We start from the raw sequence: 17,161 nt of genomic DNA on the forward strand, positions 1-17,161 counted from the left end.
CAGGAGACATCGCAAGAATACATTGGAAAATGGTGGACAGCAGCCCTTGTGGCATCTGAGAAGGCTCACCACACGCAAGGTCTTGGCAAATCAGCCCTATAGAGCATTTGGCACAATAAGGTCCTAAACTAGGGAAGCAAAGCAAAACACAGCTTGGGACACGTGTTGGGGAAACAGTGAATTACACAAAAAAAAAATTATTAAAAGCATCCAAAAGAAACTTAAGGCAGAGTAAATATTGATGATAAAAGTTGTCAAAAGTGTAGAATGTAAACATCGAGACATGTGCAAATGGGTTTGTGGCGGGTGGGGAGGGGGGGGTGGGTGGCAAGTTAATGAAATCCTGGAATTCTTCTTTTGACATGTACACATTAGGAAGAGTTTAAAAGGATGGCAATTGAATGAAAAATACTGGAAGACTTTTCAAGAGAACTAGAAACTACGTGAAGTTGCAAAAATGGGTATGACCTGATAAAAGATATGTGCAACTGGTGAAAAATGTTGAAGTAATGGACATTGCCCTAGCAAAAGATGAAACCAAGACGGTAAGGAACGGTTTGCAAAGGTGGGTCTATATGCTAAGCAGAGGATAGGACAGCTGCACAGGGTGGGGGGGTGCAACAGGGTGAATCAATCAAAAGGAAAGCCAGAAGGAACAGGAACAGAAATATACAAGAGCAGTAAAGTAATAATTGGCAGCTATCAACCATCAACTCAGGGTGAAGAGGCAGACAGAGGAAAGTAACCCAGGTTACTGAAAAAAAACTTGATAATCAACATGACAAGTTAAGTGGGTAGAGCCAGGAGAATCAGGGAGCAGTGGCTTCATACAGAGGACCAGTTCAACACAACAGAATAGAGGAATGCCTATTTATAGAATGCCTTTCATATCTTCATAAAGTTGAAAAGCTCTTCCTAGCCAATTTTCAAGCCTAGTCGCTGTTGTAATGTAAGAAACACGGCTGCCTATTTGCAGACAACAAGCTCCCACAAACAATCAGACAATATACAGATAATATGTTTTTCACTGGCATTAGTTGAGGGATAATCAACAAGAGAAATCAACAAGCGCATGGGTAAGGCTTCCACTGCTATGTCCAGACTGGCCAAGAGAGTGTGGGAAAATGGCACACAGATACGGAACACAAAAGTCCGAGTGTATCAGGCCTATGTCCTCAGTACCTTGCTCTATGGCAGCGAGGCCTGGACAACGTATGCCAGCCAAGAGCGACGTCTCAATTCATTCCATCTTCGCTGCCTCCGGAGAATACTTGGCATCAGGTGGCAGGACCGTATCTCCAACACAGAAGTCCTCGAGGCGGCCAACATCCCCAGCTTGTACACACTACTGAGTCAGCGGCGCTTGAGATGGCTTGCCCATGTGAGCCGCATGGAAGATGGCAGGATCCCCAAACACACATTGTACAGCGAGCTCGCCACTGGTATCAGACCCACCGGCCGTCCACGTCTCCGCTTTAAAGACGTCTGCAAACGCGACATGAAATCTGTGACATTGATCACAAGTCGTGGGAGTCAGTTGCCAGTGTTCGCCAGAGCTGGCGGGCAGCCATAAAGACAGGGCTAAAATGTGGCGAGTCGAAGAGACTTAGTAGTTGGCAGGAAAAAAGACAGAGGCGCAAGGGGAGAGCCAACTGTGTAACAGCCCCGACAAACAAATTTCTCTGCAGCACCTGTGGAAGAGCCTGTCACTCTAGAATTGGCCTTTATAGCCACTCCAGGCGCTGCTTCACAAACCACTGACCACCTCCAGGCGCGTATCCATTGTCTCTCGAGATAAGAAGGCCCAAAAGAAGAAAGAAAGTTGAGGGATAAATGCTGGCCAGCACACGGAGGAGAAATGCCCTACTAATTTTTGAATATTGCCATGGAATGTGAGGGCACCTCATTATAAAAGCCTCATTTAAAAGAGGGCACCTCCAATGCTGTGGCTTTTGTGATCCCTGTATCGTTGGGCTTTTGTTACAGTTCATTTTGATGTCACAATGGAAGATTAAAGCAAGAGTAGCAATACAACTGTGTAGAACTTTGGAACAGCGAACTCTGAAGCTATGAGGGGGGATCTGGGGAGGATTAGGTGATAAGTACAGAAAAGTAAAGGGGGAAAAAATAAAGGTACAAAATCATGTCAATTATCCTTGTTCTCGACTACGCACAGGAAAGTGTGTGGATAATGACTCCAGGGTTATTCATCATTCACCAGTTGTTGGCTAATCAGTTGGTGTTAGTCAACACATGCTCTACTGAATGGCATTTAAAAAAAAACAGGCAGGCTCACCAATGATCTTGAAGCGGCAGCTCGGCTGAGATCAGCGCTGAAGGGACTGCTCATGGTTTGAATGGCAACAATTCAGCATTTAGCACTCATCCTGGAGCTGGGAGGAACATTGATTGCTTTTTCATAGAATCACCGAGAACAGGGGGCAGCTATTTGGCCCGTTGTTCCTGTGCTGGCTTTTTGAAAGAGCTATCCAATTAGTCCCATTCCCCATAGCCCTGGATTTTTTTCTTTTTCACGCGTATATCGAATTGCCTTTTGAAAGTTAGAACTGAATCTGCTCCCACTGCCCTTTCAGGCAGCGCATTCCAGATCAGAACTCTCTGCGTCAAAAAGAACAAAGTGATTCCTGACAACGCAGCAGTCCGCTGACCTCATCAGAATGCTCCAAGTTGCATACATGCGCAAAACTGTCTCCTGTGCAGAGATGATGCGCACGCGCAGCCTTTGTCTTGCCTTGCCAGTGGAAACAGTTTCTCCTTATTTACTCTATCAACACCTAGTCAATCTCCCCTTAACCTCCTCTGCTCTTAAGAACAATGCAAGCTTCTCTAGTCCTTTCTGGGAAGTGGGGTGAGAGCGCGTTTCCGCTTGGCTATCTTGGGTCCAGCAGCTGGGATCATGAACAGATGTGAAGGGAGCTGTGAGTCAGCAGTTCAGCTGACTGACCAACTGTTCAGTGGCAGAAGCGGAGATTTGGGGGGGGGGGGGGGGGGGGGGGGGGGAAGATGGTGTTTGCAGGGGTGATCAATTCCAGAAAACGTCAACGATCCTCCACTGACAGATCCACTCCATTATGGAGGATAATTGACATTCCACTTTAAAAGGTACAAACACGGTTCATAGTGAGTGACACAGCCTGGTTTATTATGTGATAGTGCAGTTAGTATCACTTTTACTTTCACTAGTCAGTTTCACAATCCTGTCAAGGAAGTCACTACTAAACGTACAGAATGTAAAAACCAGATTGCAACATGGACTCACAAAGACATGTGTGCAATAGAAGAGGGGGCACAACAGAGTAGGAAACTAATTCCACATGCAAACAAGATGAATAGTAAGAACTCAACTAAACAAGGCACTTTAATGAAGTATACAAAGTATGAAACAATTTATATTATAATACCGTTAGTGTAATAAAATGCCATAAGTTGTTTCACAGGAGCATTATAATACAAAATGACACCCAGCTACGCAAGAGGATGTAGGTTTTAAGGAGTGTCTTAAGAAGGAGAGTGAGGTAAAGAGACAGAGATGTTGGGAGGGTATTCCAGAGCGTAGGACTGAGGTAGCTGAAGGTACAGCCATGGTAGAGCAATTAAAATCGGGAAAGCTCAAGAGTTAGTGCAGATATCTCAAAGGATTGTGGGGCTGGAGGAGATTACAGACACAGGGAGGAGCGAGGCCACGGAGGGATTTGAAAACAAAGAATGAGAATTTAAAAACAAGATGTTGCTTGACCGGGAGCCAATGTAGGTCAGCAAGCCACAGGGGTGATGGGGGAATGGGACTTGGTGCAAGTGAAGACACGGGTAGCAGAGCTTTGGAGGACCTCAAGTTTACAGAGGGTGTAATGAGACACACCAGCCAGGAATGCATTCAAATAATCAAGTCTAGAGGTAAAGGCGGCATGAATGAGGGTTTCAGCAGCAGATGAGCTGAGACGGGTGAAGTCAGGCAACGTCACAGAGGTGGAAATGGTGACGACACAAATATGGGGTTGGAAACTCATTTTGGGGTCAAATGTAACACCAAGCTTGCAAACAGACTGGCTTAATCTCAGAATGTTGCCAAGGAGAGGGATGAAATCAGTAGCTAAGGAACGGAGTTTAGAGCAGGGACTGAAAATGGTGGCTTCAGTTTTCCCAATATTTAATTGGAGGAAATTTTTGCTCATCCAGTACTGGATGTCAGATAAGCAGACTGATAATTTAGCAACAGTGGAGGTATCGAAAGAGGTGATGGTGAGGGAGAACTGGAAATTGTCAGCGTACATGTGAAAACTAACGCTGTGCTTTTGGTTGATGTCACTAAGGAGCAGCATGCAAAGGAGAATTAGGAGGGGGCCAAGGATATACCCTTGGGGACACCAGAGGCAACAGTGTGGGAGCAGCAAGAAAAGCCACTGCAAGTAATTCTCTAGCTCCACTTAGATAGACAAGAACCCGGAACCAGCTGAGAGCAGTCCCACCTAGCTGGGCGACAGTGGAGAAGCACTGGAGAAGGATAGTGTGGTTACGTGTCAAAGGCTGCAGACAGGTTGAGAAGGAAGAGGACGGAATGTTTGCCTTTGCCACAGTCACATTGGATGTCATTTGTGACTTTGATAAGAGCTGTTGTTCCGGTACTGTGGCATGGGCAGAAACCTGAGTGGAGAGATTCAAGCAGGAGAGTTCCGGAAAAGATGGGAACGGATTTGAAAGGCGACAACAAGTCGAAGGACTTTGGAGAGGAAAGGGAAGTTGGAGATGGGACGGTAGTTTGCAAGAAAGGTGGGATCAGTGATCGGTTTCATGGTAAATATAGACAAGATAAACCCAAGATACTACCTCAAAACAAATTAGGAAAGAAGGATCACAAATATAAATAGAAATTAGTGGAAAAATACATTTAAATCAGGTATGGCGAATAGAATTTTTCTACTTAAAAAGTGAAGTTTTTGGATTCAGTATAAAAGTTGATCACATACACAAAGAATAAGAGAGAATGTGATTTCCATACCTCCTCTTCTACTGCAAAAAGTTTTACAATATTGTTGTGATTCAACTTCCGGAGGACCTCAAACTCCCGCATCTGCACTTCAATTGGACGCAGAAAGCTGATGTTGTTAAATACTTTGACAGCATACAGGTCGCCTGTTTTCTGTGAAAAGTTACACAATACTCGCAATTACATACTGAAATATCATGGCAAGATATCTCCAAGGTGAATTACATTTAAGTATAGTCACTTATTTAGGAAAACGTGACAGTCATTGTGTATCAGCAACATGCACAACAGCAAGGAGGTGAGCGAGAAGTCAATGTGTGTTTTTTTTGTCCTGTGGTATTACTTGGGAAAGGAATATTAGCCAGAACACTAGGAGAATTTCCCACTATTCTCTCAATACGGTCATGGGATATGGAATCTTTGATCATTGACCCAAATCACTGGAACAACCAGTTGGACCTTGGTTTAAAGAACAAACCAAGTGACTTCAACAATGAGGCAAGAATAAATGAGAGACTGGAATGCTTCCCCATTACCATGTGAAAGTAAGACCATTAGTAAATCGCACATGACTTTCAGTCAAACAGGAAAGTTTCTGTGGGGATGGGGGAAGTACATGAACGATGAGGCAGTTTAAAAACCTCTCAATGATGGGAAAGACATCCTTTCCTGATTAAAAATCAGCGGGCGGCGCAGTGGTTAGCACCGCAGCCACACAGCTCCAGCGACCCGGGTTCAATTCTGGGTACTGCCTGTGTGGAGTTTCTAAGTTCTCCCTGTGTCTGCGTGGGTTTCCTCCGGGTGCTCCGGTTTCCTCCCACAGCCAAAAGACTTGCAGGTTGATAGGTAAATTGGCCATTATAAATTGTCACTAGTATAGGTAGGTGGTAGGGAAATATAGGGACAGATGAGGATGTGATAGGAATATGGGATTAGTGTAGGATTAGTATAAATGGGCGGCCAACACCCCCAGCTTATACACACTACTGAGTCAGCGGCGCTTGAGATGGCTTGGCCATGTGAGCCGCATGGAAGATGGCAGGATCCCCAAAGACACATTGTACAGCGAGCTCGCCACTGGTATCAGACCCACCGGCCGTCCATGTCTCCGTTATAAAGACGTCTGCAAACGCGACATGAAATCGTGTGACATTGATCACAAGTCGTGGGAGTCAGTTGCCAGCATTCGCCAGAGCTGGCGGGCAGCCATAAAGACAGGGCTAAATTGTGGCGAGTCGAAGAGACTTAGTAGTTGGCAGGAAAAAAGACAGAGGCGCAAGGGGAGAGCCAACTGTGCAACAGCCCCAACAAACAAATTTCTCTGCAGCACCTGTGGAAGAGCCTGTCACTCCAGAATTGGCCTTTATAGCCACTCCAGGCGCTGCTTCACAAACCACTGACCACCTCCAGGCGCGTATCCATTGTCTCTCGAGATAAGGAGGCCCAAAAGAAAGAAAGTATAAATGGGTGGTTAATGGTCGGCACAGACTCGGTGGGCCGAAGGGCCTGTTTCAGTGCTGTATCTAAAAATCTAAAAATCAAAACAAGTTGCAGTGGAGGAAATAGCGACAAGGCATGAACTTTAGAGGCTGGCTTTTAGAAACCACTGTACATAATCAAATCTCAATCTCATTTCACACCAGTACACCCCAGCATTCGTAGGCCAACCTGCACCAACATTGTGTGATTGTAATGGCATCTAGTTTATAAAATGCAGAGAGGCAGCACTGTAGCCTGGGGAGGGACTACTTAAAATTCTGCTATTAACAATTACTGCTGGATTTATAAAGATAAATGGGGCTTCTGAGGATCCTAGCAGGCACTCCTCCACACGACTGTACAAAAGTGATGGGCAGGAAAAGGCCAGTTAATCCATCAAGTCTGCGCCACACTCCAACGCCTCGAGCATCATGACTAGACCATTCCCAACACCCCTGTACCCTGCAGATATGGAAACTCCTGGGGGAGGCAAAACAGGGGCCAAAAAGGGCAAAATAAAATCTGGACAATTCCTTCCCGACCCTCTCATACAATCAAAATCAGCCCAGGAGATGCCATTGAACCGTGAAATATTAACGGTTAACTCTATCGGACGCAACCTCAATAAAAAAAAATTCAAATTCACGGTTAAAAAAACTGAATAGGCCTTAATTCCATTTTGACAAAAGTACAAATTTAACTGAATCTAGCAACGGCTAGCATTCCAAAACAAATGCTTCAAGTTTAATCTAGGAAAAGAAACCCTGGTTAAACCTACAACAGCTAACGAGCAGCCCCGTGTAACTCACAAATAAACACAGAAAATGCTGGTAATACTCAGCAGGTGCAGCAGCATCTGTGGAGGGAGAAATAGTGATAATGTTACAGCTTGGTGACCTTTCATCAGGACTGAACCTGTGTTAACTCACCTTGTGTCGCCCACGATACACATTAGCAGTGGCCCCTTGCCCAAGGATGTCAGAGATGAGCCACAGGTAATTCGGTGTGCTCTGCATGGCTGAAGCGTTTGAAATCTCTTCTATCTGGAAAGCTGCAGAGAAAGCACAGGAGAGACCTGAAGCTCAGATTCAGCATGACTCAGTGCCAGCTGCTGGAAACCTCAAACAAATGACTTCTCAAAAGCTTCATCGGGCTGGATTCCGGGATTTCCCCCACAGCAGCTCCGTAATGTGCTAGACTCAAGAATTCAGTCATTTGCCCAGAAATGTTACCCCTGCAAATCCTGATTCAAGAGAAAGTTTGATCATTCCACATTTTGAGACTGTACATTTCGACTTTACAATGCAACATGGTTATTTTAGGAGTATTGGGCTCCATTTATCAGTGTTAATTCATGGGAACAGGAAAAGGCTATTCTGCCCCTCGAGCCTTTCGCACCATAAAATTAGATCACGGCTGATCTAACTCCATCTACCTGCCTTGGTTTCATACCCTCGTCTAACAAAAGTCTCAGTTTTGAAATTTTCAGTGTATCCCCAGCCTCAATAGCTTTTCTTGGGATGGGGGTTGGGGAAAAGAATTCCAGATTTCCATTACAATTTCATGAGAGTAGATGCAGTGACAGATTAAATGAGCTAACTGTATTGTGCATATTAAAATTAATTGATGACTAAGGTCTTGTTACAATCAACACACAACCTTAAAAAGGGACTATGATACTGCATTGCGACAACAATTAATCGTAACCAGTCACACACATTTAACAATCCCTCTAATTAACCCCTCAAACATACTCAGCACTTCCTCAGGCTCATTTCTCCTGTTCTTGGATTATTTGAATGACAGCTCATTGCTTTAAAAAAAAAGTTTCACATATACAAGATCAGCAGTGTCCAAACTCCACTCTGTGGGTCACACCCAGTCCATGAGGCCCAGAAAATGCAATTTATCTTTGTACTTAAATGAGTCACTGGTTTGAATTTCATGGGTCTTGAGATTTGGAAAAGGCAGAAATGAAAGGCCATTCAGCCCAACTGGTCTGTGGTGTTCATGTTCCACACATGCCTCCTTCCATTGCTCTTCATCTAACCCCACCTGCACTACCTTTATTCATTTTTTTCTCATATGCTTCTCCTGAAATGCATCTTTGTTATTCACCTCAACTACTCCACTGATAGCAAGTTCCACATTCTCACCACTCTCAGGGTGAAGTATCTCCTAAATTCCCCATTGGATTTATTAGTCTATCAGGGCATCCCTCAGTCCTTTTTTCTAGAAAAAACAGCTCCCGATTGTTCAATCTTTCCAAATAGGTCTAACCGCTCAGTTCTGGTATCATCCATATTAATCTTTTTTGTACCTTCTCAGCACCTCTATATCCTTGTTATAACACAGAGACTGGAACTGTGCACAGTACTTCACATGTGGTCTGATCACGTTCTTTGTACCATTACCTTTCTGGGACATAAATCCTAAGTCTGAATACCAAGATAATCTCTCTGAAACTGAAGAGTGGGAGACGGGATTCTCCCGTCTGTATTCCCCAATTAATTTTAAGTGCTGGGAGAAGAGCTCAGCACACGATTGTGAGCATGTATCTAGTCTGTAATTTCCACCACCCGTTTTTAATACCAAGTTGTTTGGACATATAACATCCAATCAAAAACAGCGGTGGAAACACAATCCACTGTAACTTTTAGGAATGAAATTAAGTGGATAGCTCTTTGAAAGCCAGCATATGCTTGATAGGTGAATGGCTTCCCATTGCACTCAAATTCTAGCAATACCAAATTTCTCTGAACTAAGACAGAGAATGTGATCAGTACATTGAGAATGAACAAAACTGGGAGACTGCATTTAAACAAATTTCACTGAAAAAGGGATACAGGGATTGAGCTACATCAGATAATCCACAGTGACTAGCCAATAGGGCTTAGAGGAGGTAGGAAACTTTAGGGTAAGCACTTTCTAATCAAAATACTCCCCTTCAGCCATCTCTCTCTGGACAAAAATTCAACCCAATGGGAAATATTGATCACTGAAATTGCTGCCCCTCCTAAACTCCTTTCTGCATCAGCCACTTTGTGAGCTATTGTGTGTGCTCCAGAGTTCATCGTAATGAATGAGAAAACTTCAGATGGACTTCAGACACAAATGGAAACCACACAACTTCAAAACCTGTCTGCTACATATCCAACTGGTAGAGAACTTCCTGAGACTGCACGACTCAGTCTAATCCATAACACTAGCTGGCCCGTTATACTGAATGGAGACGCTCTGGGGCATGCGGTCCCTCTGTAGTTTATGTGTGACACACTGTGTAGTAACGTGACTGCATTATAGGGTTACCAACTTTGACCGCATGTATTGCTGGAGGTTTCATCACATGACCTCCCACCTTCAACCAACCCAATCTGCCCCCACATTCCCAACATGGTCACCCAACACTTTTGTCACCACAGCGCACCACCTTGCCATGCCTATTCAAAAGCCAATTGGCTGAAGACTCCTGGACCAGCCTGAAGCGTTGACAAACCTACTTTATTATGGTGGACATAAAACGTTATTATGCCTTTACAGTTTTACAATTACTTCCACAATGATTTTTGTAGTTCAGAAACATTCAAATTGCAGGTATAGCTGATATCCTGCAACTTATGCAATATGAATGTTTCTGAACTACAAAAATGATTGTGGAAGTAATTGTAAACCTTCCCAAAAATACAGCGTTACATGGCTCAGAATATGAAGAAAGGACCCAGGAGTAAACTATCCAAACTAACCACGTTTGAAACACACTGGGGGTGGAGAGAAAGAGGGGGGAGGAGACAGAGAGACAGACAGACAGAGAGAGAGACAGTGGGGGGGGGGGGGGGGGGGGAGGAGGAGGAGGAGGAGGGGAATGGGGGGGAGGAGGAGGAGGAGGAGGGGAATGGGGGGGGAGGAGGAGGAGGGGAATGGGGGGGGAGGAGGAGGAGGGGAATGGGGGGAGGAGGAGGAGGAGGGGAATGGGGAGGAGGAGGAGGGGAATGGGGGGGGGGAGGAGGAGGAGGGGAATGATGGGGGGGGGGGGGAGGAGGAGGAGGGGAATGGGGGGGGGGAGGAGGAGGAGGGGAATGGGGGAGGCCTCACCCTTTGATTTCTCCTTCGGGTTCCGCGCCCCTAAGCGGCCGCTTGGAGGGTGAGTGAAGCCGGCGCCCTCAATCCGCTCTCCGGCCTCTATTTAGCTGCAGAATCCCGTCCGGGCCGCTCCTCCCAGCCACTTCCGGGTACGCAACAGCGTCTGGTGTCCTGCAGTTGCTGTGTGTCGCTGAAAGAGTCCCCCAGCAGCAAAGGCACCAATGAGGAGAGAGTTTCCTCGGCAACTGCAATCATTGCCACAGGATGAGTGAGGGGCCAAAAGAACATCTAAATAAGAAAGCAAAATGCTGCAAGTCTGAAACAGAAAGCCAGTCAGTCAGAATGGAGACAGTAGATTGTATACAATGTGCACCACAGAAACAGGCCATTCAGCCCATCTGGTCTGTGTTGGTTTTTACATTCCACATGAGCCTCTACCCACCCTTCTCATCTCATACTATCAGCATATCTTTCTATTCCTTTCTCCCTCATTTGCTTATCTACCTTCCCCATTTTGCCTCAACTACTCTCTGTGGTAGTGAATTCCACTTTCTAACCATTCTCTGGGTAAAGAAGTTTCTCCTGAATTCCCTACTGGATTTATTAGTGACTTTCTTATTTTTGGCTCTTAGTTTTGCTCCCCCACAACAAGTTGGAACATCTTTTCCATCCGATCAAACCCTTTCATAACTTTGAACACTTCTATCAGGTCACATTTATATCGTGAGCCTTGTTCACCATCTTTCTCTATTGAGCACAGCCAAAGGTTTCAGATTATAAGAAAAGTTGTCGTATTGAATGCTCAGGGCACAAGGAATCATGCTTCATGTTCCTGACTTAACACCTGGTGAAAACAGGAAATCCACTATTTTGTTTTTTAATGATGCTAAAATAGTGAGATTGATGGATCCACAGCCTTTACTTTCTCCCAGAAATATCTTATTCCTTATGTAGTTATGAAGCAGCATAACCTACATTACAACAGTGACTACACTTGAAAAGTACTTCACTGGCTGCAAAACGTCTGAGATCCTGAGGTTGAGAAAAGCACATAAATCAAGGTTTTAGGTGGGGACTCTGCATCAAAATTGAATTGTAAAAGAGAGATTGGTAACTAAATATCAGCAAAGAGAGGGAAATCATAAAATCACACAGCGCAAAAGGAGGCCAATTCGCCCATCCTACACAGTTAACCATAATTCTGTCACTATATAAAAATTTTACACCAGCAGTTTCAGCTTCAGATATACTAAAAAAAACAGCTTGCAAAGAGCACAGATTTCTTTTTATTCATTCGTGGGATGTGGGCATCGCTGGCTAGGACAGCATTTATTGTCCATCCTTAATTGCTCTTGAGAAGGTGGTGGTGAGCCACCCTCTCGAACCGCTGCCATCCATTTGTAAGCAGACTGTGCAGATACGAGTTTGGTGAGTGGGGAGTTTGGTGAAGGTGGGAGATGGTGCTCCTTTTTTCTACTTTTTGCACCCTCCAGTAATTGGTTCTTACTTCAATGGAGTGGAAGGAGCTGTCTGGTGAGTAACTGGTAAGATATTCTACTTATAATAAATAGTCTGTAAAGTTAAGGTATGGCAGGGCAGCTCGGCCAAGTGGAATGTACAGCCTGTGGCACCACGTGTCCTAGACACACACATCTGTAGGAAGTGTCATCGATTGCACAAGCTTGGGCTCCGGGTTTCCGAACTCGAGTGGCGGCTGGAGTTACTGTGGTGCAAGGCGGAGGACTATGTGGATAGCACATTTAGGGACGTGGAGCACTGGTTAGGAGCACGCAGGCAGATAGGGAATGGGTGATCACCAGGCAGTCTAAGAGAAACAGGCAGGCAGTACAGGAGTCTCCTGAGACGATCTCACTCACTAATCCGTTTTCCATTTTGAATACTGGTAAGGGTGATGGTTCCTCAGAGCGGTGCAGTCAGAACCAGGTTTGTGGCACCGCAGATGGCTCAGCTGCACAGGTGGGGAGGAAGAAGAGTTGAAGAGCAGTAGTGATAGGGGATTCGTTAGTTAGGGGAACAGACAGGCGTTTCTGCGGCCATAGACGCGAGGCCAGGATGGCATGTTGCCTCCCTGATGCCAGGGTAAGGGATATCACAGAGCGGCTGCAGGACGTTCTTCTGGGGGAGGGTGAACAGCCAGAGGTAGTGGTCCATATTGTTACCAACGCTATAGGCAGGAAGGGGGATGAGGTCCTAAAAGCAGATTTTAGGGAGCTCGGAAGGAGATTAAAAAGCAGGACCTCAAAAGCAGTAATCTCAGGATTACTCCCAGTCCCACGTGCTAGTGAGCATAGGAATAGGAGAATTGAATAATTCGACACGTGACTGGAGAACTGGTGTAGGAGGGCAGGCATCAGATTTCTGAGGCACTGGGACCAGTTCTGGGGCAGGTGGGACTTACAAGATGGACGAAAGCACCTTAGCAGGACTGGGACTTTTTTTTTTATTCATTCACGGGATGCGGGCGTCGCTGGCCAGGCCAGCATTTATTGCCCATCCCTAATTGCCCTTGAGAAGGTGGTGGTGAGCTGCCTTTTTGAACCGCGGCAGTCCATGTGGGGTAGGTACACCCACAGTGCTGTTAGGAAGGGAGTTCCAGGATTTTGACCCAGCGACAGTGAAGGAACGGCGATATAGTTCCAAGTCAGGATGGTGTGTGACTTGGAGGGGAACTTGCAGGTGGTGGTGTTCCCATGTATTTGCTGCCCTTGTCCTTCTAGTTGGTAGAGGTCGCGGGTTTGGAAGGTGCTGTCGAAGGAGCCTTGGTGCATTGCTGCAGTGCATCTTGTAAATGGTACACACTGCTGCCACTGTGCGTCAGTGGTGGAATGAGTGAATGTTTGTAGATGGGGTGCCAATCAAGCGGGCTGCTTTGTCCTGGATGGTGTCGAGCTTCCTGAGTGTTGTTGGAGCTGCACCCATCCAGGCAAGTGGAGAGTATTCCATCACACTCCTGACTTGTGCCTTGTAGATTGTGGACAGGCTTTGGGGAGTCAGGAGGTGAGTTACTTGCCTCAGGATTCCTAGCCTCTGACCTGCTGTTGTAGCCACGGTATTTATATGGCTACTCCAGTTCAGTTTTCGGTTAATGGTAGCCCCTAGGATGTTGATAGTGGGGGATTCAGCGATGGTAATGCCGTTGAATGTTAAGGGGAGATGGTTAGATTCTCTTTTGTTAGAGATGATCATTGCCTGGCACTTGTGTGGCGCGAATGTTACTTGCCACTTATCAGCCGAAGCCTGGATATTGTCCAGGTCTTGCTGCATTTCTACACAGACTGCTTCAGTATCTGAGGAGTTGCGAATGGTGCTGAACATTGTGCAATCATCAGCGAACATCCCCATTTCTGATCTTATGATTGAAGGAAGGTCATTGATGAAGCAGCTGAAGATGGTTGGGCCTAGGACACTACCCTGAGGTACTCCTGCAGTGATGTCCTGGAGCTCAGATGATTGACCTCCAACAACCACAACCATCTTCCTTTGCGCTAGGTATGACTCCAGCCAGCTGAGGGTTTTCCCCCTGATTCCCATTGACCTCAGTTTTGCTAGGGCTCCTTGATGCCAAACTCGGTCAAATACTGCCTTAATGTCAAGGGCAGTCACTCTCACCACACCTCTTGAGTTCAGCTCTTTTGTCCATGTTTGAACCAAGGCTGTAATGAGGTCAGGAGCTGAGTGGCCCTGGCGGAACCCAAACTGAGCATCACTGAGCAGGTTGTTGCTAAGCAAGTGCCGCTTGATGGCACTGTTGATGACACCTTCCATCACTTTACTGATGATTGAGAGTAGGCTAATGGGGTGGTAGTTGGCCAGGTTGGATTTGTCCTGCTTTTTGTGTACAGGACATACCTGGGCAATTTTCCACATTGCCGGGTAGAGGCCAGTGTTGTAGCTGTACTGGAACAGCTTGGCTAGGGGCGCGGCAAGTTCTGGAGCACAGATCTTCAGTACTATTGCCGGAATATTGTCAGGGCCCATAGCTTTTGCAGTATCCAGTGCCTTCAGTCGTTTCTTGATATCACGCAGAGTGAATCGAATTGGCTGAAGTTTGGCATCTGTGATGCTGGGGACTTCAGGAGGAGGCCGAGATGGATCATCAACTCGGCACTTCTGGCAGAAGATTGTTGCAAATGCTTCAGCCTTATCTTTCACACTGATGTGCTGGGCTCCCCCATCATTGAGGATGGGGATATTTGTGGAGCCACCTCCTCCAGTTAGTTGTTTAATTGTCCACCAGCATTCACGGCTGGATGTGGCAGGACTGCAGAGCTTAGATCTGATCCGTTGGTTATGGGATCGCTTAGCTCTGTCTATCGCATGCTGCTTTCGCAGTTTGGCATGCAAGTAGTCCTGGGTTGTAGCTTCACAGGTTGACACCTCATTTTGAGGCATGCCCTCCTGCACTCTTCATTGAACCAGGGTTGGTCTCCTGGCTTGATGGTAATGGTAGAGTGGGGGATATGCCGGGCCATGAGGTTACAGATTGTGGTTGAGTACAATTCTGCTGCTGCTGATGGCCCACAGCGCCTCATGGATGCACAGTTTTGCATTGCTAGATCCATTCAAAATCTATCCCATTCAGCACGGTGATAGTGCCACACAACACGATGGACGGTATCCTCAATGTGAAGGCGGGACTTTGTCTCCACAAGGACTATGCGGTGGTCACTCCTACCAATACTGTCATGGACAGATGCATCCACGGCAGGCAGATTGGTGAGGACGAGGTCGAGTATGTTCTTCCCTCGTGTTGGTTCCCCCACCACCTGCCGCAGACCCAGTCTAGCAGCCATGTCCTTTAGGACTCGGCCAGCTCGGTCAGTAGTGGTGATACCGAGCCACTCATGGTGACGGACATTGAAGTCCCCCACCCAGAGTACATTTTGTGCCCTTGCCACCCTCAGTGCTTCCTCCAAGTGGTGTTCAACATGGAGGAGTACATCAGCTGAGGGAGGGCAGTAGGTGGTAATCAGTAGGAGGTTACCTTGCCCATATTTAACCTGATGCCATGAGACTTCATGAGGTCCGGAGTCGATGTTGAGGACTCCCAGGGGAACTCCCTCCCTACTGTATATCACTGTGCCACCACCTCTGCTGGGTCTGTCTTGCCGGTGGGACAGGACGTACCCGGGGATGGTGATGGCAGTGTCTGGGACATTGTCTGTAAGGTATGATTCCGTGAGTATGACTATGTCAGGCTGTTGCTTGACTAGTCTGTGGGACAGCTCTCCCAACTTTGGCACAAGCCCCCAGATGTTAGTAAGGAGGTCTTTGCAGGGTCGACAGGGCTGGGTTTGCCGTTCGTTTCCGGTGTCTAGGTCGATGCCGGGTGGTCCGTCCGGTTTCATTCCTTTTTATAGACTTCATAGCGGTTAGGTACAACTGAGTGGCTTGCTAGGCCATTTCAGAGGGCATGTAAGAGTTAACCACATTGCTGTGGGTCTGGAGTCACATGTAGGCCACACCAGGTAAGGACAGCAGATTTCCTTCCCTAAAGGACATTAGTGAACCAGATGGTTTTTTACAACAATCGACAATGGTTTCATGGCCATCATTAGACTAGTTTTTAATTCCAGATTATTTTTTTTATTAAGTTCAAATTCCACCTTCTGCTGTGGTGGGATTTGAACCCATGTCCCCAGAGGAATACCCTGGGTCTCTGGGTTACTAGTCCAGTGATAATACCACTACGCCACCGCCTTGCAGGGAGATTTGCTGCTGTTGTTGGGGAGTGTTTAAACTAGATTGGCAGGGTGATGGGAACCTGAGAGGGAACTCAGATTGGAGGGAAACAAAACTGTTAACAGGAAGAGTAAAAGTAGTAAGTGAAATTAGAAGACAGATGAAGCAAAAGCAAGCATCAAATGGGAACAAAATGCAGAATAATGTTAAAAAGCCATAATTAAAGGCACTCTATCTGAATGCATGCAGCAGTCACAAAAAGGTAGATGATTTGAAGGCACAAATATAGGTAAATGGGTATGATTTAATTGCCATTACGTGGCTACAGGGTGACCAAGATTGGGAACTAAATATCCAAGGATATTTGTCATTTAGGAAGGATAGGCAAAAAGAAAAGGAGGTGGGGTAGCACTCTTAATAAAGTACAAGATCAGTACATTAGTGAGAAAGGATCGTAGAGTGAAGGGGCAAGATGTAGAATCAGTTGGGTGAAGCTAAGAAACAGCAAGAGGCAGCAAACATTGGTGGGAGTTGTTTATAGGTTACCAAACAGTAGTAGTAATGTTTGGCATGGTATAAATCAGGAAGTTAGAGATGCATGTAACATGGGTAATATAGTAGTAATGGGTGACTTCAATTTACATATAGACTGGGTAAACTTAATCAGCACTAATGCTGTGAGGGATGAATTCCTAGAGTGTGTACGAGATGGGTTTCTGGAGCAGTACATTGAGGAAGCAACTAGGGATTGGGCTATTTGAGATTTAGTATTATGTAGTGAGAAAGGGCTAATTAATAACCTTGCTGTAAAGGAGACTTTGGGAAATTGTGACTATATGATAGAATTTCACATTAAGTTTTAATGTGATATAGTTCATTCTGAAACTAGGGTGT

At 46.0% G+C, this 17,161-nt stretch overlaps 1 protein-coding gene across 2 annotated transcripts in view; it reads right to left on the reverse strand.

Moving 5' to 3' along the window:
• tbk1 (TANK-binding kinase 1) overlaps positions 1 to 10,736 on the reverse strand; it is a 47,282-nt gene extending 36,546 nt beyond the window's left edge. For both annotated transcript variants that reach the window (XM_068050335.1, XM_068050334.1), the window contains exons 1-3: positions 10,577 to 10,736; positions 7,414 to 7,535; positions 5,018 to 5,158 (exon numbers count right to left, since the gene is read on the reverse strand). In XM_068050335.1, the coding sequence (XP_067906436.1) occupies positions 5,018 to 5,158; positions 7,414 to 7,500 (228 nt within the window). In that variant the 5' untranslated portion in view covers positions 7,501 to 7,535; positions 10,577 to 10,736. The remainder of the gene's footprint in view (positions 1 to 5,017; positions 5,159 to 7,413; positions 7,536 to 10,576) is intronic.
• Between the last annotated feature and the right edge of the window lie 6,425 nt (positions 10,737 to 17,161).

This window comes from Heterodontus francisci, chromosome 18 (genome assembly GCF_036365525.1).
Source record: "Heterodontus francisci isolate sHetFra1 chromosome 18, sHetFra1.hap1, whole genome shotgun sequence".
Classification (NCBI taxonomy): domain Eukaryota; kingdom Metazoa; phylum Chordata; class Chondrichthyes; order Heterodontiformes; family Heterodontidae; genus Heterodontus; species Heterodontus francisci.